The sequence below is a fragment of the Vanellus vanellus genome (assembly GCF_965231255.1).
Source record: "Vanellus vanellus genome assembly, chromosome: 10".
In the NCBI taxonomy this organism is placed as follows: domain Eukaryota; kingdom Metazoa; phylum Chordata; class Aves; order Charadriiformes; family Charadriidae; genus Vanellus; species Vanellus vanellus.
The window spans coordinates 21,761,217-21,787,185 of NC_138915.1; the positions used below are offsets into that span (position 1 = coordinate 21,761,217).

The 25,969-nt window shown below is 42.3% G+C and overlaps 1 protein-coding gene across 5 annotated transcripts in view; it reads left to right on the forward strand.

Annotated features, from left to right (window-relative positions):
- Window positions 1-8,090: 8,090 nt before the first annotated feature.
- The window catches only part of MAP7D3 (MAP7 domain containing 3), a 48,201-nt gene continuing 30,322 nt past the window's right edge, over window positions 8,091-25,969 (forward strand). For all 5 annotated transcript variants that reach the window (XM_082488057.1, XM_082488056.1, XM_082488058.1 and 2 more), the window contains exons 1-4: window positions 8,091-8,238; window positions 22,181-22,282; window positions 23,058-23,138; window positions 24,564-24,727. In XM_082488057.1, the coding sequence (XP_082344183.1) occupies window positions 8,154-8,238; window positions 22,181-22,282; window positions 23,058-23,138; window positions 24,564-24,727 (432 nt within the window). In that variant the 5' untranslated portion in view covers window positions 8,091-8,153. The remainder of the gene's footprint in view (window positions 8,239-22,180; window positions 22,283-23,057; window positions 23,139-24,563; window positions 24,728-25,969) is intronic.

Genomic DNA, 25,969 nt, shown 5'->3' on the forward strand with positions numbered 1-25,969 from the left:
GGAGTGGTCACACCTTGGAGGCGGGTAGTGCTTGGGATGGAGGTGTGTTTTGGTATTATAATGACATTATAATGAGCAAAGTTTACCCAAAGGATAGCATCTTGTAAAAAAATGACAGATTGTTGGCTTAGGGGAGCAATTAGGCAGCTTATCACTTCCATAAGACCTTCAAGGGTTCCATAAGACCTTCAAGTTCCGATTTTATCACAGAGTTTGGCTGCAGTGTCTCCACTCCGCTCCATCCCCCGCACCATTTCTCTTAGAGTTAGCACACCAGACTCCCCCGATGTCACCAACATCTAAGGTTGCTTAGGGAACCTCTGGGGAATGTATCCCTTGCATACCACCTGCACTCTGCCCTGAAAGTTTCTTTGGTGCTGTACCTTTCCTTAAAATATGAATATAAGATTAATTTCTAAGTCACCTTCACACTGCTAAAGCCTCTTCTCTAAATACTTTTCTTACACAAAGGAACTACTCTGTGTTTGCCCAGGCGTCTTTAAAAACTGATTAAGGAATCCAAGAGCTGAAATCTTTCTTGATACAGCTGAATAGGACCCATAGCATTTACCCCCATATTGAACTTGGTAAGGCTGGATTAATTGAATGGGGAGAGGCAAATTCAGCAGAATTAACAGATTGTAACTCCCCAACAAGCGATGGAACCACAGCGTCTCAACGCCATGAATGCAGCCAGCACCTATCTGTGCCTGACACACCTATGGTCTTTTATTGTGCAGCCCTAACAGCATCTATCTCACACCGACAGAGAGGAAAGCAAACTGGATGCAGTCATCCTAAAACACAACTTGTTCCTGCCCACTCCTATGTGTAGGGGAAGGGTCCCCCTTACAGGCTGCTTGGAACAGCAGCTAGATGGCATTGGGATAAAGGAGGGATTTTCAGGTAGGTAAATCCCAAAATACTGCAGGAAGTTGAAATTCGGATTAAATTAGCTCCAGCTATGAAGTCTGTTAGTAAAATCTTTATCGGATTTTTGCCTTTTGGTGAGGTTTTTGTTGTTGCTGCTGAAAAGCAGTTTCTCCCTTCTCTCCCGCTCTGGGAGCGGGGCAGCGTAACTGTCCCTGCCGGGGTTCGCCTCTGCTGGTGGTGCCTTTCCTTTGGCGTGGGAACGGCCGGGCAAAAGGCTGCACGTTGCCTATACCGGAGCTGCACAGGGAATCAAGACAAACGTAATGAGGTTGTTAAATCTAGGCTTGCCAAGAAATCTAGGAAGAGCAGGTGGCAATACAAAGCAAAAAGTCTACAAGGAGCTTGGGAAATGGGAGCTGTTCCTGACAAATCTCATCCTGACTGCGGGCAGAGCCACCCTCCAAACTCCAAGCAAATATCTGACATCAACTTAGGACAGCAAAGACTTCAGACAAAGCTTTTACCCTTGTGCTGAGAACCTTCCGCCTCATTACTACAATCTGCTCTTCATTTTTGCCTGTTCCAAAAGTGGTGAGGAGTTATCAGAGACTCTCCGCTGCTCTGACAAGGAGCTCTGCACATCATAAAATAAGCATGACTGACGGCTCTTCTGTTCTGTCCAAGAAGACTTCTTTGAAAACTGATCTTTCAAAAGAAGCCACCTTTAAGCTGTTAGAAAGAAAAACATCTAAGCAGCGTTGAGTTACTGAGAAATGTTTTCACGCTCAGATAACTGAAAAATTATTCCGTATTTTCCCATTTCCAATAAGTACTTGCTTCTAGGCAGGGATCAATCAGAAAGATTTTTACATCATTACATAGATTTGAGGAGACATCTAAGAGTCTTCCCCAAAAATGTCCTCTCAGTCAGATGTGCAGCACTGTTAGCATAATACTGTAATGCTCCACAATGGTGTTCTATCTCAACAGCACTTGGAACAATACAATATTCATAAAAAGCCACTGCTGGAATATATTATCTCATAAGCACATGATGATAAGATTAAATTGTTTGGTGTTAGAAGTGATAAGGATTACCATATCAGTGTTTAGCTTGTTGGAATTGTATTACTTAGTGCCATTGACAGTAATCACATCAAAATTCTGGATAATTTCAAATGATTCAGTAATAATTACCAGATTGTGCTGTAGGGAAAGGGAAATGCTGGGATCGGCACAGCCAGAGCAGCATTTGTACAATGACTCAGTGAGATGGGATTTGTACCTAAAGAAAATTCACTGAGCCTGATTCACCTTAATCTTTTCTTTGGGAAACGTACTGCTTCAAATCAGGGCAGGACAAGACAGAAACAAGTAAGAAAACTATTTAAAAAATTAGCCAGCCCCTCTACAGATCCTACCACAAATTCTGGAACAGATTTGGGCTCTTTGGGGCAGGGAGTAGCCTACTGCCGTCTCTGTTTAGCTGCTATTACTGCAGGCTCCCAGACCCTGTGGCAATACAAATAAATAGCTAGCGAGGAGAGCATTAGGTGTTTACACATGCCGTGAGCACTCGAGCACAGAGCACCTCAGTTTGGTTGAACAGATGCAGCTTTTACACACGCTGTTAAGGCAGGCACTTTCACAAAATTGGCCCAAGAGCTGAACTTTTATTATTTACCATTATTTGTTTACTATATTCAGTGTGGTCAGTCTACCAGATGCACACACATATAGACATAAATACAGTAACTGTCAACCTCAGAGAGAGCTTCTGCTTGATGGAACAACACAGAATGAATAAGTAGACACATAAACACTGAAAAGACCAGAGATGGTGAGAAAAGGCTTTCATATCCCTATTTTGACCCCAGCAATAACTAAAATTTGGATGAGAATATGTCTGCTAAGGCAACACATAGGCATTATTCCCTGAAATGAGAACTGGTGGGCATGCCGCGTACAGACAGGAAAGGAGTGGACCTGTTTCCACGTGTTACATGTGCATGTTCTTTCCCACTTTATTCCTTTCTGTATAAATTGGTCTCCTGTCCTCACAGAACTATTACACAGCAAAGGATGATCTAAGATACAGAACTGGTGTCGTGCACTGAAGTGTCAAACCTTTTCTGCCAGCTACCCAAGGTAGCCACATGGTCACGGCGTCTTCCCTTGCACTTATTTAGCTTTTGTCCCTGCTTAGTATGCTCTGTCTAAACTTCATCAAAAGGGTTGTCAAGCACTGGAAGAGGCTGCCCAGGGAAGTGCTGGAGTCATCATCCCTGGGGATATTTAAAAGACAGGTAGACGTGGTGCTGAGGGACATGGTTTGGTGGTGGACTTGATGATCTTAAAGGTCCCTTCCAACCTAGGCGATTCTATGATTCTGCAATCTTTGCATTGAATAATACTTGTTCAGGCCAATAGTCCCCAAAGCCACAAGCAGGAATTGTAGAATCACAGAAACCCAGACATGGAGGAGACCTCAAGAGGTCATGCAGTCCCTCCTCCTGCCCTCCGATCAGACCTGCCTTTCTGGGCTGGTGCTCATCCAGCCACAGATCTCCAGTGTTGGAGCTTTACCACTTCCCCAGCAATCTATCACACCTGGGAATGTTTTCCTTAAAATGGAACATTCACCTTCCCTGATTAAAATCAACTCTATTGCCTTTTATTCTCTTAGCTTCAGTCATAGAAAGCAGATTATGGCCCTTCATTTGTCCCTTCTTTAGACTAAAAAAAATTCCCCATTCTTTCACTTTCCTCATTCATCTTCTCATTATGTTTGTTGACTTCCCCTAGACCCTCTCCAATTGGCTTGGATCTTCTAGAGCAGTGCCCCAACAGTAGTCCAGCTAATGCTTTCCCATTGCCGCGCTGAGCGGAGGACCGCTGTGTGTTCAAGAGTGGTCCCTTCTGCCCGTGCTCACAACGAGGGCGCTTCCCTTTTCACAACTCCACAGCACTGTTGACTCACAGTCAGCTTGTGACATCCCAGATGATTTTCTGCTCTGTCTGCTGTTTAGCAAGCTGCTCTCTGCCTTGTCTTTCTGCGATTAATTATTCCTGTCTAAATGTTCTAACTTGCATCAGTACCTATTTCTCCTCATTTTCTCCTGGACCGTATTTCTAACTTTCATGATAATTTTGAATTCTAAGCTTGTCCTCTAACATATCAGCAGTGCTTACACATGCTGTAGGGATGCTTTCCGTTCCATCATCTGGGTAATTAATAAGCATACCAGACCCAGAACAAACTAAGGGCTTGATTCTGTATCTCTTATATTAAGCAATATTGACTGATAACTTTACATCTAAGGAATTATCCACCCAGATAAATACAAGTCAACTTGAGCCAAGACTGGGAAACGAGGTCCTCAGAGTATAGCTGGGTTAGTAACACAGGTTGTTGCAGGTACTTCTCCCAGCAGGGGAGTAATACAGAAGAATGTGTGGTTAAAGCCCATTTGGAAAGAAGGTTGGACGGCTACAGTAATTTTCACGCCACCAATTTTTTTTCTATCAGCCGCAGCAGTTACATTCGCCACAGGAAACCCACTATAATCTGTCACAATATATGCCTTACGCTTTTGGATTTAGCACATTTTGAAATAGTTTTTCATAATTTTTCAAAATCCCATGCCTGTATATAAATATACATCTAATTTCCCTGGTGTCTTGTTTTAACTCTTACTCGGCAAGGCTCTGACATAAATGAAGTTGGCTGCACATGAACATTTTACTGTCAGACACTTCAGTGATCAAAGAGCGGTTGGTGTCTGTAGGCTCACAAAAATCTGGGGGCATTTTTTTTCCACGACAATATAAAAACTATTATACCAGATTTCTGACTACATCCAGTCAAGCACAACATCTAATACTGGGTAACACTGCATACTTTGGAAAACGGGGTAAGAAACAGGTTAACGGGTGAGTTCTTCCTCTAACACCCTCCCCGGATCTACCAATGGCTGAAGTATTTTCTGAGTTAGCATGTTACTTGTTTATTTGCATCTGGGTCATTACATGTGGAAGCTTCTACTTGACTAATTTCAGCTACTATTATTTCAACTAATTTCGGTATTTCTCAGACTGAAATGGATAGTATAAACCCCCTGGAATCTCCAATTGCATGCAGTGCCAGGGCTCCATTGATTTTCATCTCATGATGCCAATACGCACCCATCAGTGATTCAGCCTGAAATGTTTCTGAAAGATTTGTCAGAAGCTATCACATGAAAACTAAAAGGACAGAAGAAATGACTGTAAAATTAAATTATTCACTTTTCCACAGGGACAATGGGAAAAAGGACAGTCTTTAAAGGATTAGAATAAATCAGCCACCGCAATCAAATCTGGAAATGCTGCAAAATTGAAAGATGATTGCAAGTGCTGCTGAAGTCACGCAAGGTCACAATTTTAATGAAGTCCCACTAAAAATGCATAAGCAGTAATTGCATGACCAAACTGAAAATCGGAGAAACAAGGTTAAACAGGAAAGAAGCTGGAAGTTACAGTTACAGCTGCTGAAACATTAGCTCAAACATTCCTAAACTGCTCATCAGAGAAAAAGACAACACATTTTCCACATCGGGGCAGATTTTCTCAGCTCAGTTCCTGTGTGCCTAAAGATAAAAGATACACTTATCAAGCAGTATGTATATGTATGGGGAGCAGGAAGGGACAGTGCCCCCCTTCTACCTCAAGAGTCCTTTTATCTCTCATGAATTTGTATGTGCTCAGCCTTTTTATTTTAAGTTTACAGCCCCCACTGTCCCCCCACAAATATCCTGAGTGTGCACCACTCGCTTTATTTCCCTTCCTGTAATTTATACCTTCTCTTCTGAAGCTTCGCATGTGCAGAATATCAGACGTGTTAAATTGCAGGCACTGAGGCCGCTCGTATATGTGCCTGTTGAAATGGAAAGAACAGAAAATAGCATCTCATTTGAAAATTAATTTTAGCTGCCTGTTCCATTTGTAAGCGTTCCCTTCAGCAGAGCGATTCCTCCCATGCCAATTGTCTGATTTTTCTCAGAGGAACAAAAATGGATAAATAGACACTGACCCCTTTTATTGCAGTGTGTTAAAGAAATTCTGTAAGTTAAGGAAAATATATGTAACCTAATAAAAATTCAAAGGCACCCAAAACAGTCACGAGCACTTTATTTTTACAGATATGGAAAATACAGCCTCATAACTACATGTTGCTTATGGAGCTTCCGAAAACATAAAAATTACATTCTATCGGGTAGTTTAACCATCTTTTTGGTACCACGCCTATTGGACTTTACGCTGTAGAGAATCAATATAAACCATTTTAGTGATATCTTCTGGTAGTTGATGAAAGGAAGATGGAAAAAGAAATGCATACAGAACAAGGAGTCAAGAAATCTGGGCTGGGTTTTTTTTTGCTGTGCTTTGTTCATGACATAACTAGAGACTTTGATTTCAGTGACTCAGTTTCCTCATCTGTAAAACAGGGATAAAATCTGAATGTCTCTCTGTGGAATGGTGAAATTTAATTTCAGCATGTGTATAAAGCACATTGAGATTGCTAAGTGGCAAGGTATTATTATTACTTATTATAAATGCAAACTTGGGAAGTTTGGCACAAAATGTTTAGGGTTTTTTTCCCCTTTAGCTGACCTTTTGTTTTAAATAATAATAATAATTGGCATTCTATTAACACCGAGAGGAAACAACAGACAAAGGATTCTCTGTACACACATGCTGAAGCGGAGAAAGCCAATATAACAAACAAAAACCAAAGAACAGGGCAAGTCTTTGGTCTGAATAGTCGAGGTAAAATGGAGCTCTGCTCTGAGTTTTTGTAAGGTTCCTTTTTACTCTCTTGAAACACTACATGATCTTTCTGCCGCTTTTTCTGCATTCTTCCCCGTATGAGCTAATTCTGTGGCCCTCTGACAGGTTTATGATTTCAAAGCGGGTTTTCTGCACAAGGCCCGAAGATCCTACCCTTTAATACGGCCATGGATGCTGTTTTATCCTCACTCTTCTCACAGCATAAAAACCCAGAGGCAAAATGAGAAGAGACTATTCCAGAATGCATTGATAACCAAGCAGGAAGCAAAATTCAATCCATTGGTTAACCGAGTAGGCAGGTGATACGTTCAAGTTAATGCAGAGCGAATTCATTTAATGGGGCTTGAGTAATTTTTTTCCCCGACTGGCAGGAGGACCACCTCACCCTTTCCCCCCTCTCTTCTTTTGGAAACACGTACAGAAGCAGCAGTGCTTGAAACGCAGGACTTAACCCCACCGCAAGCCAGCGAGCGCCCGGTTCTGCAGCGGGTGCAACCCAGCGTGTATATTTGCGGCTGTTTTTTTTGCAAACCTTAATTTCCGGAGGACCGATAAATCCTGGGATGTGCTTCACCATTGGACCACGGGCCACCCAAGCCGAGCGGATGGCCTGCAGCTCTGGGCAACTCCAGCCCTCGCCAGCTTGCCCAGCCCGGCCCGTCTTCCGCTGCTGCGGGCCTGCGCCGCGCTTGCGATGGCCCCGCGACCCTGCAGAGCCACCTCCAAGGCCCATCCCTCCAAACCCCAGCCTAAAACTGGCTGCGCCGCCTGAAAATTTAGCCCGCTCCCCCTTTTTTTGCTTAAGTCTGCTGGAAAAGTTGAGTTTGCAGACGCGAGCGTTTATAACGCCTCACTACCGCGCAGAAGAGCCGGCCCAGAGGTCTCCCTCTGCGGGAAGGCCGTTCATCATGGTTAATGGCGGGGGGTAAATCTGCAGTTGTCGCGGGGGCAGAAGCCGCCGCAGGGGCCGGCCCGTGGGGCAGTTGGAGAGGAGGTAACGCCGTCCCGCTCTGAGGCGGCCTGGGCTGCCGGGACCCCCCCGCTCCCCTCCCCTCAGGGCCGGGCCTACGACGCCTCCCGCGGTGCGGCCGTTCCCAGCGGCTTCGACGCCCCTTCCCCGCCGGAGCAAAAGGGGGGGACCCCTTTAGCGCCCGCCATGCCGGCGGAGCGGGGAAGGGGCGGCCCCGGTGGAGCCGGGGGAGGGGGGGTTCGCTCCGCCCGCTGCCGCCGCCCTGCCCGGCCGGGCCGAGCGGGCGCTGTGAGGGGCCGGGGCAGGCGCCGGGCGGGCGCTGTGAAGCGAGGCGAGGCGAGGCGAGGCGCGGCGCGGTTCGGCACTGCCCTGCCCTGCCCTCCCCCGCGGCGGCGCTGCCGGGCGGCGCGGAGCCTGCGCACTGCGCTCCCGCGTCCCCCCTTCTGCCCGGGCCCGGCAGTCGCGCGTCCCGGCGCTGAAGATGGCGGAGGGCGGCGGTGCGGCCCCCCCCTCCTGCTCTTCCTCCTCCTCCTCCTCCTCCTTGAAAGGGCTGCGGGAGCAGATGGGTGAGAGCGGGCAGCGTAGCCGGGAGGGGAAGGGTGATGGGGTAAAGGGGGGGGGCGGTTGTGGGGTCCGGCTCCGGCGGCCCAAGGGCACGGCCCGCCGTTGGGGCCGGGTGTCCCGTCCGTTCTCCCCCCCCCCCCCCGTCTTCCCGCTTGCCTTCCGCCCCGCGGAACGGCCGTCCCCCTTCCCCGCGGCGGGGCGGGAAGAAGGAGCAGCGGGAGGGGGATGCGGGGCCGGCGGGCTTTGTGTCCGGCGGCGGGCTGAGGGAGAGGCGCGCCTCCCGCCGCCGGGGCCGTGGGGCTGAGGAGCGGCCTCCCCCCCCCCCCCCCCCCCTTCCTGAGGCGTTAATTGCTGACTGGGGACCTCTGGCAGCAGCAGGGGCGGCTGCGGGACTGCTTCGTTACACCGAATCGCCCGGTTTTGCACCGCTTTTTGGCGGTGTGGGCTTCTCGGTGTCGCCGGCGGCTCCTTGGGGCTGGCGGCGTGTCCCGGCGGTGTGTGTGTGCCCTGACTGCTCCGAGCGCAGGAGGCAGGGACGGCCTGTGGCATTGATGCCTGACCAAACACTTGATAATGCCTCAACTGCTGTTATTTTGGTTTTACTTTTTTGAACTGCTGCCTTAAGATGGGTAGAAGAACTCTGCGTTGGTTCTGTCCTCGAGTGTGTTTGTTGTACTGAAGGTCCTTAATAATATCCTGCTCTGCTATGAGTGTTGTGGATGCGTGATGCATCTTCCAAGCATAATTTCATGGCACATCTCCACACATAATGCGTGATGTATCTCCAAGCATAATTTCATGGCACATCTCTTTGTGGCTGAGCCATAAGGAAAGGTAAACGTTTTCTTATCCCAGACTAAAAAAAAAAAAAAAAAAAGAATCGTGGTTTGATCTAAACTAACTAACCTGGATGATGTACAAAAACTACTCTGACAGCCTCTGGTTTGATTGTTTTCAATGTACCTGTGTAATTACATAAAGAAGAGTGCTGGCAAAAGGTCCTGAATGCACAACTCTCACCTGGCAGTCTTTCTTTTTCAGTGTGTTGTGTGTCAGAAATATTACTTAATTACTTTTTATTTATCTTTCAAAATTAAGGCAGTCTAGTGCTCCAGAAGGATAACGATCTGCTAAAAGATAACGCTTCTCACCTGCGCAGTGTCTATTTGATCCTTATCCTCCCTGCTAGAACTGCTGAATTTTCTTTTGTGTATTGGATGCCCTTAACTGTGGCTCCTAAGTTTTTCTAAAGAGGGGCACCCACATTTGCTGACAGCTCTCATGACCTAGATTTAGTCCCAAAACCAGAGGTGAAATGTTCCTTGAACCAGGCAGCTCTATCTCCCTTTAGATAGGCACATCATGTTAAAGAAAAAGACAAACAAAACCAAAACCCCTTGCTGGATTCTGGAAAGGCTAGCCCTTGATTTTTTTTTTTTTTTTTATTTTTTTTTTCCCGAGGGGGTAGAAGTCACTGAACCAGAATCTGAACTTCAATTTACATCGAATGCATTTCTAGCAGCTGCATGTTAGAAGATGAACTCATTGCTAATGTGAATTGAAGCAATACTTTCTGTGAGTGTGCAGGCCACTGCAGTTCTGCTCCTGACTTCTTGTCAGTAGTGCTCCCTCACTCTCTGGGGAAAGCAGATGATGTTTAGAAATCATCCTTGCAATCCGGTGGTTAACAGTGGAATTTGCAAGATAATTGCCACTGTGTTTGCTGCTATTTGGAGAAGTTGTGAGCAGCAACCAAGGCTGATACCGCAGCTGTTTGGAGAAGGTGTAGAAAAATAAGACAGCAGGAGGAACCTTGTTCAGTCCCACACTACGATTCCATAGGTTTGGAGAGGGACATAACTTTCTGCCTTTCTAAGCTCAGTTGGCTACGTGGGGAGCTTCTCGGTTCCAAAATACCTGCTAACTAGAATATTTTTGCCCAGTTTCTGCTGGTCTGTGGGAAATTATGTACTTTGCTGTCTTAATCAGTCTGGAGAACAAACATCTGTGCAAAACAAGTATAGTGCTGTGCACCTTCAGTCATTTGCCAGTGAACTTCTGGTTGGGAATCTCACCCATAAAGACAATAGGTATAAATTTGCAGCATCATGCAGAGAAACCATGGCTCTTTCTGGTAGTCTGACCAGGCAGTGTATACATGTACCTTTTGCACAGGTTCCTTTTTTGGGTCCTTATTACAAGATGCTGCTCAGTTCTTGTTCCCTGCTTCCGGTTTCTGTCACCAGCCTCTTGATACTGGTTTGGTCTGTGGCTGATTGGTGCTTGTTAATTATTTTAGGCCTTGAAAGTGTAGAATCCCATGGTGCCACTTGTTACTAACTTCCATACCAATGTGGTAAGTTTAAAGAGAATCTTTTTCCTGCCAATTCAAGCTAGTATTGAGGTGAGGAAAAGGTGTTTCTCTTTCTTTGAGTATCAACTGTAATTAAGACTCTGCAGGCCAAATCATGCCTGCTGTGTCAGTTCCATGATTCCTTTGCAGTCATTTTCTGCCCTTACACTATTGTCCAATCTTACTTCCTTTAGGTGGAAGACAAAAAGCAGAATTTGCTGCTACAACTAGAAGCCAGTTAACTTTTCTATCAGTGATGCATGAACGTCACTTAACATTAGAAACGAACTGTGATTGTACACTGGTGCGTAAATGGCAGTTTCTTACTTCATTCTTGTGATCCATTCTTGCCACTGTCATCCTTCAGGGATGAAGAGGAATTTTTTCTCATATTCTAATGCCATAAGCACTGCTGAGCTTGTTAAGATTTGAGAAGAGGGGAATAGCCAGTTGCCTGTGGTTTAGCCAGTAAGTGAGGTTTTTCTTGAATGGTATGAGTAATCAGAATAAAAATACATATAATTTAAGATACTGTAGCCTACATTTATTGTTTTAGCTTCATTTTTACTGAAATACTAAAATCTCCTATCCTGTCTTTTGTTTGTAATATCAGTGGTAGAGAATGTGTATTTGCTTTTTGCCAGAGCTTGGCTTCACTGTTGCTGGGATTTCCACTAGTGTATTGAATCACTGCTGTGAAGGTTGTTAAAAACAGTATATTAAAATGCTTTATGTATATTTCTCCTTTCTAAGATCTAGATGATGTTTTGGGAAGCCTGTCTCAGGACACGGGACAGAAATTCAGTGCCTTTTTCAACAAATCTAGCTGCAGGCACAATTCCCATGACCTGCATGGCCAAGCCCAGTTTGGTCGGAAGTTGCCTAATAAAATAAGAGCTTCATTCTGTCTGATCGGTTGATTCTCCCTGTATAAGTGACAGTGTCTGGCTTTGTCTGTCTTGCCTGGAGCACAGTTCCTGGTGACTTCTTTACCAAATGCATATATATATATAGAATTGGCATGAAAAGGAGGCTGGATGGATAACTAATAGTGAAACTTCATTGCTCAAGCAAGTAGTCAGGAACATGAGCAGATTTGTCTGGTCTCTAGGTAATAATTATAAAATGTAACTTAAGAACACAAATTCATACCAACACCTGTGGCAGTGCTAGAGACCTCCTTGGCAGAATCCTGGTGGCAAAGTCCCACAACAGAAGCTGGTGAGTGCTGTCTAGAAAAAATGCTTTGGGATCCAGAAGCGTCTGTCAGTCAGACAACCGATGAATTGAGCTCTGCATCAGAGCTGCTTTCTGGAAGAGAGAAAGAATTTACTTTTGAATTAAGCCTTTGGGTTTTCCAGTGTAGTTATGAGTAGAGGTGCACTCCAAAACTTGTCTGGGAAGCTGCAGGACAAGGAAACTATTCCTTTGCCAGGTTTTTGGTAGCATGGGGGTGCTACAGGAATAGCACCTTCAGCATTCAGTTGTTTTACTTGATGGTGTTAGCACAAATGACTGGTATGTGTGCCATCTGTGGAGCAAAGGTGGCCCAGTGACGGGTGTTCAGTAGGTCTGGTTTCAGCATCTTGTTTTATCAAACTCCTGATAACTTTGGAGAAGGTCTTTAAGGTTTTTCTGTGCTTCATCTTTTTTCTACTATGGAAGTAGTAGTTACACTGCTTTACGCAGTGCCAAAGTGATAAATGTGAAGAACTGGACAGAAATTGGATTTCACGTAGATGCCAGTGGTGAGAGAGAACATTCCCAAGTCAGCCTGAGAACTTAATGTAATTTTAGTGGCTATGAGCCGTAATTTCATTTTCTTCTTGTTCACAGAAATGCAATAGTATGGAGTAGGGATAATTTCATGCTGATTCGTAAAGATGTATGCTATGTATTAGGTGCTTAACATTTTGAAGATTACTTCCAGTTGTAAGTGGTTTATAAAGTAAGTTCTGTTCTAATTTAAAACTTTAAATTCTTGAGATTTCTCCAAATGCATTCAAGAAAGATACCCTCCTTGCTATAAAGCAAAAAAAACTGATCTCAAAACCATGTGCGTATATAGCATATTTTAGGAAATTTCTTATATGGAACGTTCCATTCTCTACATGTTTCTTCATGTGTTAAAATTACAAAAGATAGATTTGGATTCCATGCTTCAATTCAGATGGAAGTATTAAACAAATAATGACTTGTAGGGATCATAACTCTAATGGTGAGAGCCCAGAGACACTGTGGCTGGTCCTATCCCAAACTGTGCACAGCCGTAAAATGTGACCAAAAAGAAAACAGATAGCATATCGGTACTTTAAATACTCCTATTATTAATTCTCAGTTCTTAAAAGTGTGAGAGAGTTAAGAAGAAAAGCACTGGGTTACTATGAGATAAATGGAAGAAATACTCTGGGTTAGTCATAATCGTGGGGGTATCAAATGCTGCTGTCTGCCTCTAAACTTGAATAAATAGTTGGAGGTGCTTGCAGTCCTGTTGTGAAAGGATACCCTGGCAAATAGCATTTTGAGCATGCAATTTTAATGACTTCTGTGAATATGACTTATCAGATGACTTGTGATATTTCAAAAACAAACTAGGGACTTAAAATTCCTGATCTACCACAAATAAATTAGCACCATTTAGCTTCCAATTATGCAGCTTACAACCAGGCGGTTCTTTATTGATGATATGCTTTCGATGTGTTTGCACAGGCCTGTCCAATAACTAAAACTGCTCTAGATGCTGGTGATTAACTTGTTTGGAGTGTGGGGTTCATGGAAGAAAACTCAAATGTTCACATTGAGTGATGTGTTTTTGTCTGCAAGAGGAGCCTCAGCTGCCCTGCGTCTTGCCTCAGCCATCCCCCCCATATGCCTGCAGTGTTCAATGGACATGAGCATTTGCTTTTAAGGAAGGATGGCTACGTTGCCTGCCATTTATTTACTTCTAAATTATTTTCATTTTCCAGTCAATTTTGAACTTCTGCTTTCTAGGTGAAGGATCCACAGCTGAAGTTGCCTTTGAAGAAAACTGTTACCACTAGCTGTGCTCAGAAAACCTCTGTCTTTCTTCATAGTGTGTTTTGCCTTCATAATTCACAGGGAACTTTTAAAATACTGTTTTATGAGTACTTAACTGGCTCTTAATTTACAGACACCGTTTTGCTGTTTAAATGCACTGACCTGAGTCTTGGGAGGGAGCAAAGATACTGTAGTGGCCTGTGAATCGCCTTCTCTGGGCAAGTATTTTAAAGCTTCCAAGTGTTAAAATTGCCCCCCTCAAGTCTGAGAGGGATTGGCTACAAGAATACAGAAATCCCATAGAGATCTTTATACTTAAGGAACATAATTTAATAGAACACATTTATTGATTTGAAAGTTTATCCTCTGCTTAGTTTTGCCAAGAGAATTTCTTAAAGGAACATACTTTTGCATCACAGTGTTAATCAGTGATATATAAGTTGTGTTCTGGACATTGAAAACTGAGGATGGTTGTCTCCAGACAGCAAGTGTCACCTTACTCACTTTCAGATTTCTCTGAAAGACTTTCTGGCACTAGTTAATGAAATAAGCAAAAATATTGTCTCTTTTGCCCTTTTATCTTGCTTGGGTTTTTTCCACCTCTTTGTCATTTTTCACTTACCCTTTCTTTAAGCTTTTTGGGGCAGGGACTGATTCATGATTGCTTTGCTGGGGACTTACATTACTTGTAGTGGAAAGCCTCAGAGCTTTCATTTTTTAATTAGGTTAAGCATGCAATTTTAAGAAAACTTGCAGTTTAATTTGTTTTACATTTTGTACCACTGTGTTCTGCTTTAGCTAGTGGGTTTGCTGCATTAAGACCTGTTAGTGTCTTATAGCACTGTTCTGATGCACGACTGTATTGAGTGATTTGATTTGATCTAGAGGTAGGTCTCCTGGGGGTAAATGCCCATACAGTCCCTCTTCTTCTGAAGCAGAGACAGTGTTTGAACGAGCTCTGAAGTCGCCATAAGGCAAAAGCAGTAGTTTTCGCTGCTGTCAGTAAAGCAGCTCTTATCCTTCCATCTAAAGAAAGCTCAAAATGGTGTTTTCGCAGGGTTTGTCCCAAGTTAGTTGTGACTTGTAGTACTAGGCTGTATTCTTTGCTGACATTGTTTGGGCTGGGTGTATTAAACAATAGCCAGCCTGCAACCAAGAGGACAAAAGCATTTACAAGAACATGCTTCGAGCAAGCAAAAGAAAGCAGACTGCTCAGGAAAGGGGGAAGTAGCGGATAGAAATTAGCTGATTTCCAGTGTTAGGGATAGTGCAATATAAAAGAGAGAAATAATACAATGGGGAAAACAGATGTGAAAGAGGAGAAGAGAGCAAGTTTGTCTTGATGTTACTTTTTTCAGTGACTGCGCAGGAGTGTGAACAGAAGTTAATTTAAGGCAGCCTGCAGAGTTGGATGAGTAGAGCAGAGCTAGCTGATCTGTGACTGTCTAGGTTTTGCTGACACTTGAGCTCAAACTATGGTGGGAAACTAAACTACTCAGAGCAGGTTAAAAGTGGGACTGCTCTGACGTCTGTTAAGCCAGTCCAATGTGAGTGACAAATAACGTTAATTATTTTTTTTTCTAATGTACTCCAGGAGTCTGAAGCATTGGAAAGTGTTAGCAAAGAAAGAAAATGATCTATCTGTAGAGCAAAGTGGCTACTACTGATCTTCCGGTCCATGTTTAAGACTCCACCATTTTACCTTTTTCATCCTGTAGCTGTAAAACCTGTGTTTAATTCTGTCAGGTTTGGAGCATTTAATCTATATATTCCTATATATAAGCATTTAAGTTATGTCACATAACTACTACATTTCACAGTGAATCCACTTGAAATGATGTAAGGGTATATTTATTACATAAAATGCTTTCATTTTAGTCCAATATATTAGGATATTTTGGAATTTCCACTATGCAGAACAGGTAATTACCGATTTCTGTTACACTTGGGTAGGTTCAGAAGGGACTTTTAATCATAGTTTATTGCATCAGCATTACAGTCAGTGTCTAATATATCTTTAAAATAAATCACTCAAGGTGGATGAAAGCAGTTTCTGTTTGTTTTGCAGTTGGCGAGAAGAGTTTGTAGTTCCCAACCCACAGAAACTTTGTGCAGAAGTATTCTCTTTACATCTGAAATGCAGCCTTAATGTATTCTGGTGGAGAATTTTACGGAGAGTACAAATACCTTAGTGCCTTGCTCTTTCACTGAGAAACATAACGAGCATTCCAGCCTTTCCAAACCTCTGGCTTCCTTGTGGCTGTGCCTTACTAAGGCTGCTTCTGGAAGGCAAAGAAACAACAGCACTGCATGGCCGTTTGCTAAAGGACACAATTGGGACTGTAAGGCATCTAGATCCTTTGTGTAGGAAGCATCAGCTCTAAAGAGAGGTCATTGTGCAGATAAGCTTGGTAAGCACAATGCAGTAAACAGATTAATAACTAATGCCAGGTAGAGCAGGGAAATGATCTGACTTGCGTTAAAGCTTGCAGAGAGTTGGGAATTCATGAATTAGAGAAGTGTCTCCTTTGTCTCCTTTTTGTACAAATCATGGTATTTTATCAAAAGAGATTGATGAAAGATTGTGTTCTTTTAAAAAAAAAAAAAAAAAGCTGACCAGGGGATCATGCAGAATACAAAGCCTTTTCAGGTTCCTTTGGGAAGGTGAGGGAGAACCGTGGGCAAGACAAGGGTGGCAAAGGGGAAAGTGAAGGCAACAAAAAGCTAGTGAGTGAGACTAGTGTGTGCTGTGGTTTGGTTTCATTTCTTTCAAGTGGTGATTAATAACATACCTTAATAAAGAACCCCAAATTGTGAAGCTGGGTGTCTTTTCCAGAGAAGGGGGTGGATTTAGCTTGTCAGCCCTGCGTACACAGTACAGGCAGTGCTTCTTACCAACCTCATGATGGCTTCTGCAAGAGTTGGTGACTTCTCTTTGTCTTCTTTAAGCTTTGTGCTGGCAGCTGCTTTTCCCATTAAGTAGAGAGAAGCATAACTCTTGGCTGAGCAGTGTGAGCAAGGTTAAAATAAGACAATACAAGTGGCAGCAGGAATTGGTAAAGCTCTGTAGGATATATGTTCACAGTATGTATCACTAGCAGTTGGACGAAGGACGGTACTCACCTGATGTGGCTGTCAGACAATGGTATAGCATATCTGACTATAGAAGGGTTTTGGAGATGGCTGCCAATTCTCTTAAGGACGAATTTTGATTCCTTGGTCTGTGCTTGTATTACATTCAGTTTTGGTTTGGATTGTGTGCTTCCCGTAGGGAAAAAGTACAGAGATCAACCCACAAATTAACTAGCAACCTTCCTGGTGTCTCTCTGATCATGTCCTAGGCTGAACGAATATGGTAACGTGTCTTTGAGATTGCTTCAGCCGTATCTTTGTAGGTTTCCTTATACAAAATAAGTAGTATTTTGTTAGTGATGTGATTTTTTTTTTTTTTTTAAAAAATGTTTCCAGCTTTTAGTCTGAGTGTGGATGTTTAAGGATAAGTAAAAACTTACATTATTGAAAATATGTCTCAAATACGTGGAGTTGCTAATTCATATACTACAAAGGACTGCTTGTGTCAAGAGTTTTCCAGTGGGACCAATACTTGTGGTGAACTGAAGAAATCATCCTAAACTGCCTTGAACATTGGGAAGAAAATCAGATTGTTGTACAGAATTGGCTGCAGAAATGCCTAAAGGGAGGAAAGCACATAAAGGTAACAAAATAGGTATCCCATGCAGGAAGAAATATGGAATGAAAGTGTTGTGACCAGAGTCTGGAGTAAGGATAAGACAACAGGAAGCTCTTTTGGCCTGCTGAAGCTGAGAGACGGCATGCACTGCTTTCTGGAAATCTGTGTGCTTCCCATCTGGTGACTGCCCAGACAAAACAGGAGAACCATCTGCCTTCCAGCTGGTCCGTCAGAAGGTGCCTACTGGGAGGCTCACGTGTTGGTTGTGGAGCCTGTCAATCCTTGCAGCCCAAAGATGGGACGTGAGGATCAACTGGGAAAGACGTAAAGAAGGGGGAAAGCAGGGAAAACAGGAATGCATAGAGAGAGGGCTTTTCTGTTCATCATTAGAAACTTTGTGTTGTCCACCTGTTTGTGTGAGGGTGCATCCTTCTTCTGGTGTCCTTTAAACAAGGAGTAATGGTGTAAAACAAACCCAATTTTTAAAGCATCTAACATATAATCTTGCATCCGTTTGTCTTAACCTGTGTTAATTAATGACTGGAAATCAGCTTAAAAGACAGTGTGCAGAAATCTCAAACTTGAATGCTGACTTCCCTCGTCCTTCCTGAAAGCACGTACAAAAATTACTAAAAGCACAAGGATCTGAACAGTGTTACTGGAAAGGATTACTATCCGCTAGACAGACAGACAGCAGCTGCCTGTAGTGGAGCAAGACAAAAATGGCATCTTGCAGATTTGACAGAGTTTGCTATAAAATCAGATATTTTCCTGGGAAGTTCACTTTTGTTTTATGGATTGCTTATTGGCTTCTTGTTACCTGCTTTAAACTTTTATGAAAACACTTAGATTCATAACAATGCTTAACATTCAGGAGACTTCCTAACTTTTGTTTCAGAGGCTTAGTCTGGGATTTTTTTGTTTGTGCACTTTGCATAATGACTCACTAAATCATAAGAACCAGAAGGATCGCTGTGGAAGTCGGCACGTTCTGCTCCCCTTTCTGGTTTGGGAAGGGAAGAGCGAGTGGGGCAGCGTCTGGCCGGGTGTCCGGGAGAGGCGATGGAGTGGAAGCCCTGAACCTCGCCAGGTAAAGGGACATGAGACGGTTCAGTCCCTAATGAGTTTTACTAAGAACAGCAACTGTGTGGGTCCTTTGCCAGTCTTGGCAAGGGCCAAGGGTATTAACTCAGTGCAAGGACTGAAATAGAAATCAAGTTTTATTTTTGGCACTGGTCTCTTCAGGGCATATTGGAAACCTGATCGGTGAAGGGAAGTACCGTCATGCTCGGCGCAAGGCAGGCAGCACCATACCTGCGTGGTTAGCCAGATCTGGAGCTAGAAGGTGAAAAGGGAGAGTCGGCTTTATCTGGCATGGTGCCTCCTGTGGCGGCTGGTTCCTGGCGCTTCCGTTGGTTTGGTTTATCCATGACGTGCTTGGCCAGACACACAGTGCTAAACGGTGGGGAGGGTGCAGAAGGAAAACTGCTTCCCAAACTACCAAACCGTTTTACGTTCCAAATAGCCCCGTTTTATTATGCATGAATGCAAATATTATTATTGGCCACATGTGTGGCTTGTACTTTTATTAATTTTAGCTGAAGCGTTTAAAGGTAGACTACTGTAAAATAAGCACACACATTATGCTGGTCACAAATTATAGATGTGAAAGCCTTTAGTGACTGCTGACGGAGGGGAAGCTCAGCACAGAAATTAGATTTAATTTGCCTCTAAGAGAATTTTTGTTCTCCATGAAGTTTGCTGAATATGTCCACGAAGGCATCCCCCAGTAATACAGCACATGACATAGCTTGTAGTGAAATGGTTGTTAACAGGTTTCCTCTTCTGGGGTATCCTGATTAATTACAAAAGTATTAAGCTTATAGTTAGGTTTTGTGAAGATTATTTTCAGTGAAGCTTTGCTCCATAGCAGACTGCTATATTCACTATGGAAAACTAGGCAAAAAAATTGTAGGCATCTGTGCCAAAGTATTTAAATATATTAAAAAATTAAGATTAAAGCAAAATAAAATCTGTATTTTTTTAAAGGTTGCAGAGTACAACAGTACGCAGTTCATTTTCTCTTACTGTAGTAGAATGTGGATTTTGAAAATCAGTTTCATGTTGTAAATATACCGTAAAATTGACAAGGGCTGTAAAACCTGTCTGTTAACCTGAGACTTAGTGAAATTGAGCTCGTGCATCTTGGGGATGCATCTAATGTCATGGCTGTTCCCCTTTTAATAATCTTTTGTTCGAATCCCCAGTTCACTTTTAATTCTAACTTTCTGTTAAATGGATTGCTTCTATGTAACAGGAAGGTGCACTCCTAGTGCCTTTAAATCTGCTGTTTTTTAATTTGTAAGCACCTTGTTTCTTTGCAAATAACGAAGCATTGAAGCAGTGAACGTAGGTATTTTAACTGACATACAAAAAAACCCCTGAGATACAAAATCCTTTGGCTAAGTATTTCTAGACTTTTTTTCACCCCTGTGTCCTTGCAAGCTGTACTGTTTCTGTAACCCACTTTCCTTTTCTATGCAACCTCAAGTAATTTTTTGCAACCTTAATTAATTAATTAAAATGAACTGACTAATTGCTTTGCAGATATGACACATTTTTTAAACGAGTGCCTTCTAATCATGAACATTATTCAAGTGTTTGTTTATTTTTTTAAATGCATAATTAAATGCATAATCCTCTATATCCATTATGACTGGTTTGTTTGGCAAGATTTCTAATAATGAAATACTTCTGCAAGTAAAATAAGATGAACGTTGTACCTGTTTAAATTGCAGCTTGCTTCTTACTGTAACTTTGTTTCAGAAACTTGGATGTTTAAACTTGGAGAGTTGAGGCAAAATTCCAGTGTTGGCCTTAACTACACCTGGTGTAGCATGAATTTATTCTGTCGTGCTCATTTCCCGCTGGGGCTGGGCTGAATTGGCTCAGTCTGCCTGTCCGCCTCCTGTCTCTCCTCCTTTCCTGATGGAGACCGAAGATGCAGCTGGGTTTCTGTATCTGTCTTAATTTTAAATGGTATTTGAAGAAGCTCATGTTCTTACAGCCTTTGTGATCTACAGAGGTGTCATCGGATACAAATGCCCTGGCTGTATATTTTCGCTCTCAGAAAAAACTGCAGTAGGCTGGTTTTCCTCAGGCTGTTTTCACATCTGATTGTGTTGAGAATATGTAATTTTGTTGTTCTTCACTTGGTGAAATTTTGGGTTAGATTCCCATCCACGGAATGTGCAACAAAGACCAAAAGTCAGTCAAAAAAGGTGATTTTGTACAATGTAGTGAAATTACAGTGAGCCCTTTTTTAACCGTTCTCTTTGCCAATTGGTAATCTGACTGTGTCGCAGTATATCTGGTCTCCGACTTGTTTGAAAAGAGCCTCAGAGATGTATGGGATGGAACTGAGGAAGACTTTTGTTTGGTGCTGCAATGAAAAATTAATTCAAGACATGGCAACAGCTGCGGGTGACAATTTAGAGTTGCTGAATAAGTATTGTAATCGGCGTTTATCACTGACATCACATGGGATTAAACACTTTGAGGTGATTGTCCTTGGGCACAGCCTTAGGGAGGGTTATTACCATGACACAACTAGTTGTCATGGCAATGCATGGAGAAGAGGGAGACTCTTCCTTCCTCCTGTGCATTCTGCACTACTCTATTAAAGGGAAGCCTGAGATCACTGACAACGCTGTTGTCTTTTTTAAAATGTAACACTAATTTGTATTATTTGTCCTTCATGTTATGGTTGAGATTGTGGCATTTTATGTGTTACTTTTGTGGATCGCCTTTTCTGTTTAAAACAGTTGTTGACTTCTGTTTTCTCGCATGTGATTGATTGCGTAGTGTGTTCTCTTGCTTCCCCCAAAGTTGGGCTTTTCTCTAAGAAACAGGTTGATCTCCCTGTCTCTGTCAGCCAAGGTGAGAACAAGGTGTCACTTCTGTAAGGACACTCCTGTTCAAAGCTGTGCAGGAAAATGGGGTAATGCTGTCTTACAGGGTGCCCTGCCTGCTTTCCCTGTAACGCTTCCCCTTCACACCCTACAGGGTGATTAGTTAAAGTGAAAGTTGATAGCATAAGAAAGAAAATCTGTGGAAAGTGATACAGTAAATTAGTCTCCCTGACTTCTTAATGGGTTTTGTTATTTAGCGAAATTAATATTGCTAGCATTTCATTTCTGTATGATTAACTGGGAGTCATAGCCCTGCAGTTCACTGGACTCACCTTGGTGAAACTTGAATAAGGTGAATGGGTCTCTGCACAAATGCTCAAATTACTGTTTTAGAGTCTAATTTATAATTAAAATTTATTTTTGAAGATCCAGTTTTAGAAGTACATTGTAAGCATCCCTTAATGGTTTACTTTATGCAGCTAATCCACTGTCTGTTTCACGTCATGAAATAATGAAAGGTCTTCATAAACCTTTCGCTGCTTGGGTCGTGTCAGAATATGATTCTGCCAGTGCTAATCTACTGTTGCATACATGTGTGTTCAGCCCACAAATACACATGCAGTAGCGAAGAGTTTTTATTATGTGTAAGTCAGACTTGTAACTTTGCTGAATATTGTTTTTCTTCTTAGAAAAGTTATTTAATAAATTTGATTTTTTTGAAACTCTATAGTGCTTTGCTACACATTTTAAAACATAAGGTTTTGTAACTCGTTTTTACAAAGAGAAGCTGTGACAGGTCTGAAGTCTTAATCAACAAGTTTTTTCTTCTTACAAGTTGAGTGGTCCCAAGTTAGTTATTAAATAAAAGGATCTGCAACCTCAAATAGAATTTTATGTATTTATTTTAGATATTTATTTCGTGAGTTTTGGTTGTTGGGCTTTTCTTAATATGGAGTGATTCTTTCTCACAGTTGCTGCAGCCCAAGCCATAGCAGAAGAAAGAAGAAGCCAAAGTGGCATTAGCCCTATTGCGGTCCAGACCTCAATAAATATAAAGACAGCAACTAAACCAGGTATAATTATTGGTCATTGTTCTTAATTAAGTACTGGGTTCACAAGGGAGAGTTGGTAGGGAATGAATAAAACGTCTTTTAAAAAGAAGTTTTATGTTCTTTCTTCAGGAAGCATCAGAGTGAAAAGCCCTTGGTGGATGGTTCGTAGTTGGTTAAGTTGCCTATCTGTTCAGTGGGACATAACGACAAAGATAAATGATTTTTTTTTTTGTGCTCTGGTCAGGTTACCAGTTCACTTCTTGCTGAAATTCGAGTTTTTATACTTCCAAAGGCTTAAGCAGTCTTCGTTCTGCTTTGCCTGCAAACAAGCTATCCTGAGCGCTTTGAATTTTTGATGATGGGTGATCTATCTGTTCTCAGATTGAGTTTTCTTAGATTCTTATAATTCTTGATCATAGGAATTAATATGTACAAGAGTGAGGATCAGAGCTGAATTTGGAATAAGGGTATGTTTTCACATGTCTGACGTCTGCTCAGGCTTTCTTTTGACTGTATGCATTGGGCCTTTTCATATTGTGTCTGCTTTCTGCTGCATCTATTAAATATAGTGGATTTGTTGTTGTGAGGGATTGGAAAGGGGGAAAAGGAGGGTATTCAGCTTCCTATGAATTTTTGAGATGACATCTTTAATCTCTATATACAGTGTGCATTGCTGTGGTAGTATGTGTATCATGGGAAGCTCTATTATCTGAAAGTAAAGACTTTTGACTTTTTATTTAAGTTAGAATATTCAAAATAACTGACAATTATGTGTCTTCATTTTTTCTTTTGACAGTGATAGATGGTTCCACTCTAAGAACAGAAGAAAGACAAAGATTGGCCAGGGAGCGTAGAGAAGAGCGGGAAAAGCAACATGGTATTTTCGTGTTTCATTTTAAATATAATTTCCTAAAAAGTTTTTGATAAAGGAATACCTTACTCTCCTACTCCCTGTTCAGTCACTGTTTTCAGCTTACTGGGGACAAGAGACAAGGTCTTCTCTTGTTTTGCATCAGTGACCATCTATGAACCTGAATGGAGAATTATTATATTTGAGAGGAAAACATTCCAGAGATTTTTAGTTTCTTGAAGTAGTATTTCACTTCTGACCTTCTATTTCCTAGTGACCACCAAGCAAATTTAGCCAATTTCTTATTGAAAGCCTTAACAAAAACACTTCCGAAATGGTAACTTTTAGCTTAGGACTGCTTCCTGTAGCCCTGAAGACTGAGGTTTGGGGAACACTGATTCAGAGAAAACCAAAAAAGATTTAGCTGGTTGAATGGCATGATTGCCTTGAACACTGCTTCCCTTGTTTCCTAGCACACTGCAACGACTTCTGGATTGAAGTGTCAGCAGTATACGCTTTATCTTACCAAAGAATCTGAGACCTCGAGAAAAGCGTAAAACTCTTGCCCAGCTTGATGCTGTTAGTGACGCGAATCGGTGCATGTGTGTGAGCTAGAGATGAAAGGGTCGCAGTATGCCCTGCAGTCCTGGTTCTCCGTCTCCCAGCTTGTGAGGAGTGGTGTCTCTCTGGCCTGTACGTTTGTTTCTTAACATAAAAGTAAAGACACACAGCAACAGGAATGATTGTGTTATCCTAACACGGAGAGAGGATAGGACTAGGATGCATATAAATTCAGAAGTATTTTGGCAGCCTTATATGTAGATACTGATTATGCATTGTTGGTGTAATTATCTGGTCTCTCGGATCATTTCATCTGTCTAGCCACAGAAAATACTTCCACTGTGTATTCAACCACTAGCTTTTTGTCACAGGACTTGAAGCTTCCTGTAAAACTGCACACAGCTGTTCCTAGGTGGAGGCTGCGGGGAACAGTGACATAACTATTTTGAACTCGGGTGCAGTAACTGTGGGGTTTTCCCATCTTGTCACTTGGTGCTTTAAATCTTTTCATTATATCTTGTTCTAGAAAAATGAAAATTGCAACATAGAAAATTCTGCCCTTTGATACTCAACTTCCTACTTATAAAGACTTCACTATATACGATGGCAAGAGAAGTATATACTTAACATAGGGTATATGCATATCCTGACATTCCTGTCTAGACAGTAAAGTCTAATGGCAGGAAAGGTTCTAATTCCTGCCCAACCTGGGGACAGAATTAAAACCCTCTGTCATCGTGTGCAGTGTTATCCAGCACTGCAAGCTAATCTTGCTGTATGTTTTAGCTTTAAGTGATGATTATTTTGCTAGGTAGTCTCTAGCCTGTAAGTTGTGTTGTAATATCAATGAATAATTAAGTTTGATTTTAAGTTTTTCTTAAAAATTTACAGCTGCCAAAGAGACACAAATCCTTGAAAAGGAGAGAAAAGCAAAACTCCAGTATGAAAAACAGTTAGAAGAAAGGCAGAGAAAGCTAAAGGAACAGAAGCAGAAAGAGGAACAACGGAGGGCAGCAGTAGAAGAAAAGAGAAAACAAAAAATAGAGGAGGAAAAGGTACTACTCATCAAAGTTCTGTAGTTTTAAAGAAACTCCTACATTGTTTTCCTACATTACTGTGCTCTGAAGTGGTGTGAAATAGAAAGTTATGCATATGGTGTAGAACACAAAAATATTTTCCACATCTGTACAGTGGGCTATATAGACACATCCTCCTTCCCCATCCCAGCCTAGCTTTAACAATCCCCAAGGCATTCAGGACTTTAGGAGCTGTGGTTACTGTTTGGCCACTGGTTACTTTTCACATGAGCAAAAACCCCACCCCATATTCCTAGATTTCTAGAATCCTTTCAGTGCACTTTGTAGATTCTGTTTGTAAATCAGCGTGGGTGAGAGGTCTTAGACTTCCCTTAATTCTGTGTCTTGCTTCTTGGGGGCCCCATTGTGGCCTAAGAGGCTCACATACTTTCAGTTCTTCCAAACTATGGTTTGTTACTATATGTTGTGCAGTTGATAGTGTTTTCTGTGTAGTTACCATTTGCTGCTTTGAGCTATGTATTGACTGTTTTCACTTGACCCTTTGCCTTTGCTTTAACTGCACATGGACCGGCAGAGCAGTACTTGAGTTGCAGAGTTCATGGCAAGATTGATAGAAGCTCAAAGTAGAAATAAATGTATGAAGTTATGCCATCCCCTTTGAAGAGCAGATCTGCTAGTGCGTATTTAAATGTGGTGCAAGTTCTGAAGGGTTCATTTCCAGGGTGTTAGCAGTAAAAGCATGACACGCATATGTGCTTCCATAAGCTAGTTGTAAGAACTTGCTGTGGGTCAATGACGAAAAGCCCGAAAGCCTAGCTGGCTGCTCCCTTGGAGTCCAGCCATGGTTACATTGTTCTAGCAATACGTTGTCTTTGACCCTTTTTCACTGGTGGTATTCTACACTGGTGTTTGGTTATCTGTAATCAGCTTCTGGGTGTGTTCAGATTGATATTCCATTTAAACTTCATGGAATAGTTTACATTGCTGAAGAACAAGCAGAAATGTTTGGGTGGGCCTTGGCTGCAGTCCAGTGCAGTATCATCTCTTTAAGCAACTACTTTAAGCAAAAAGCATCCCTGATGCTTCGAGAGGTGTTGCCCCTAAGCCTATAGTACATTTATTCATGTAATTTTGGGGCTAGTGGAAATGTTTTGAGTGGCCACTGGGGTGAATAATCAAGGAAGACGAGGACTAGCCGATGAGTGTTTGATTGGTGTTAACCTTGTCTTTTAGTTGGTCCCTGGAGGAAGGTGACCTTGT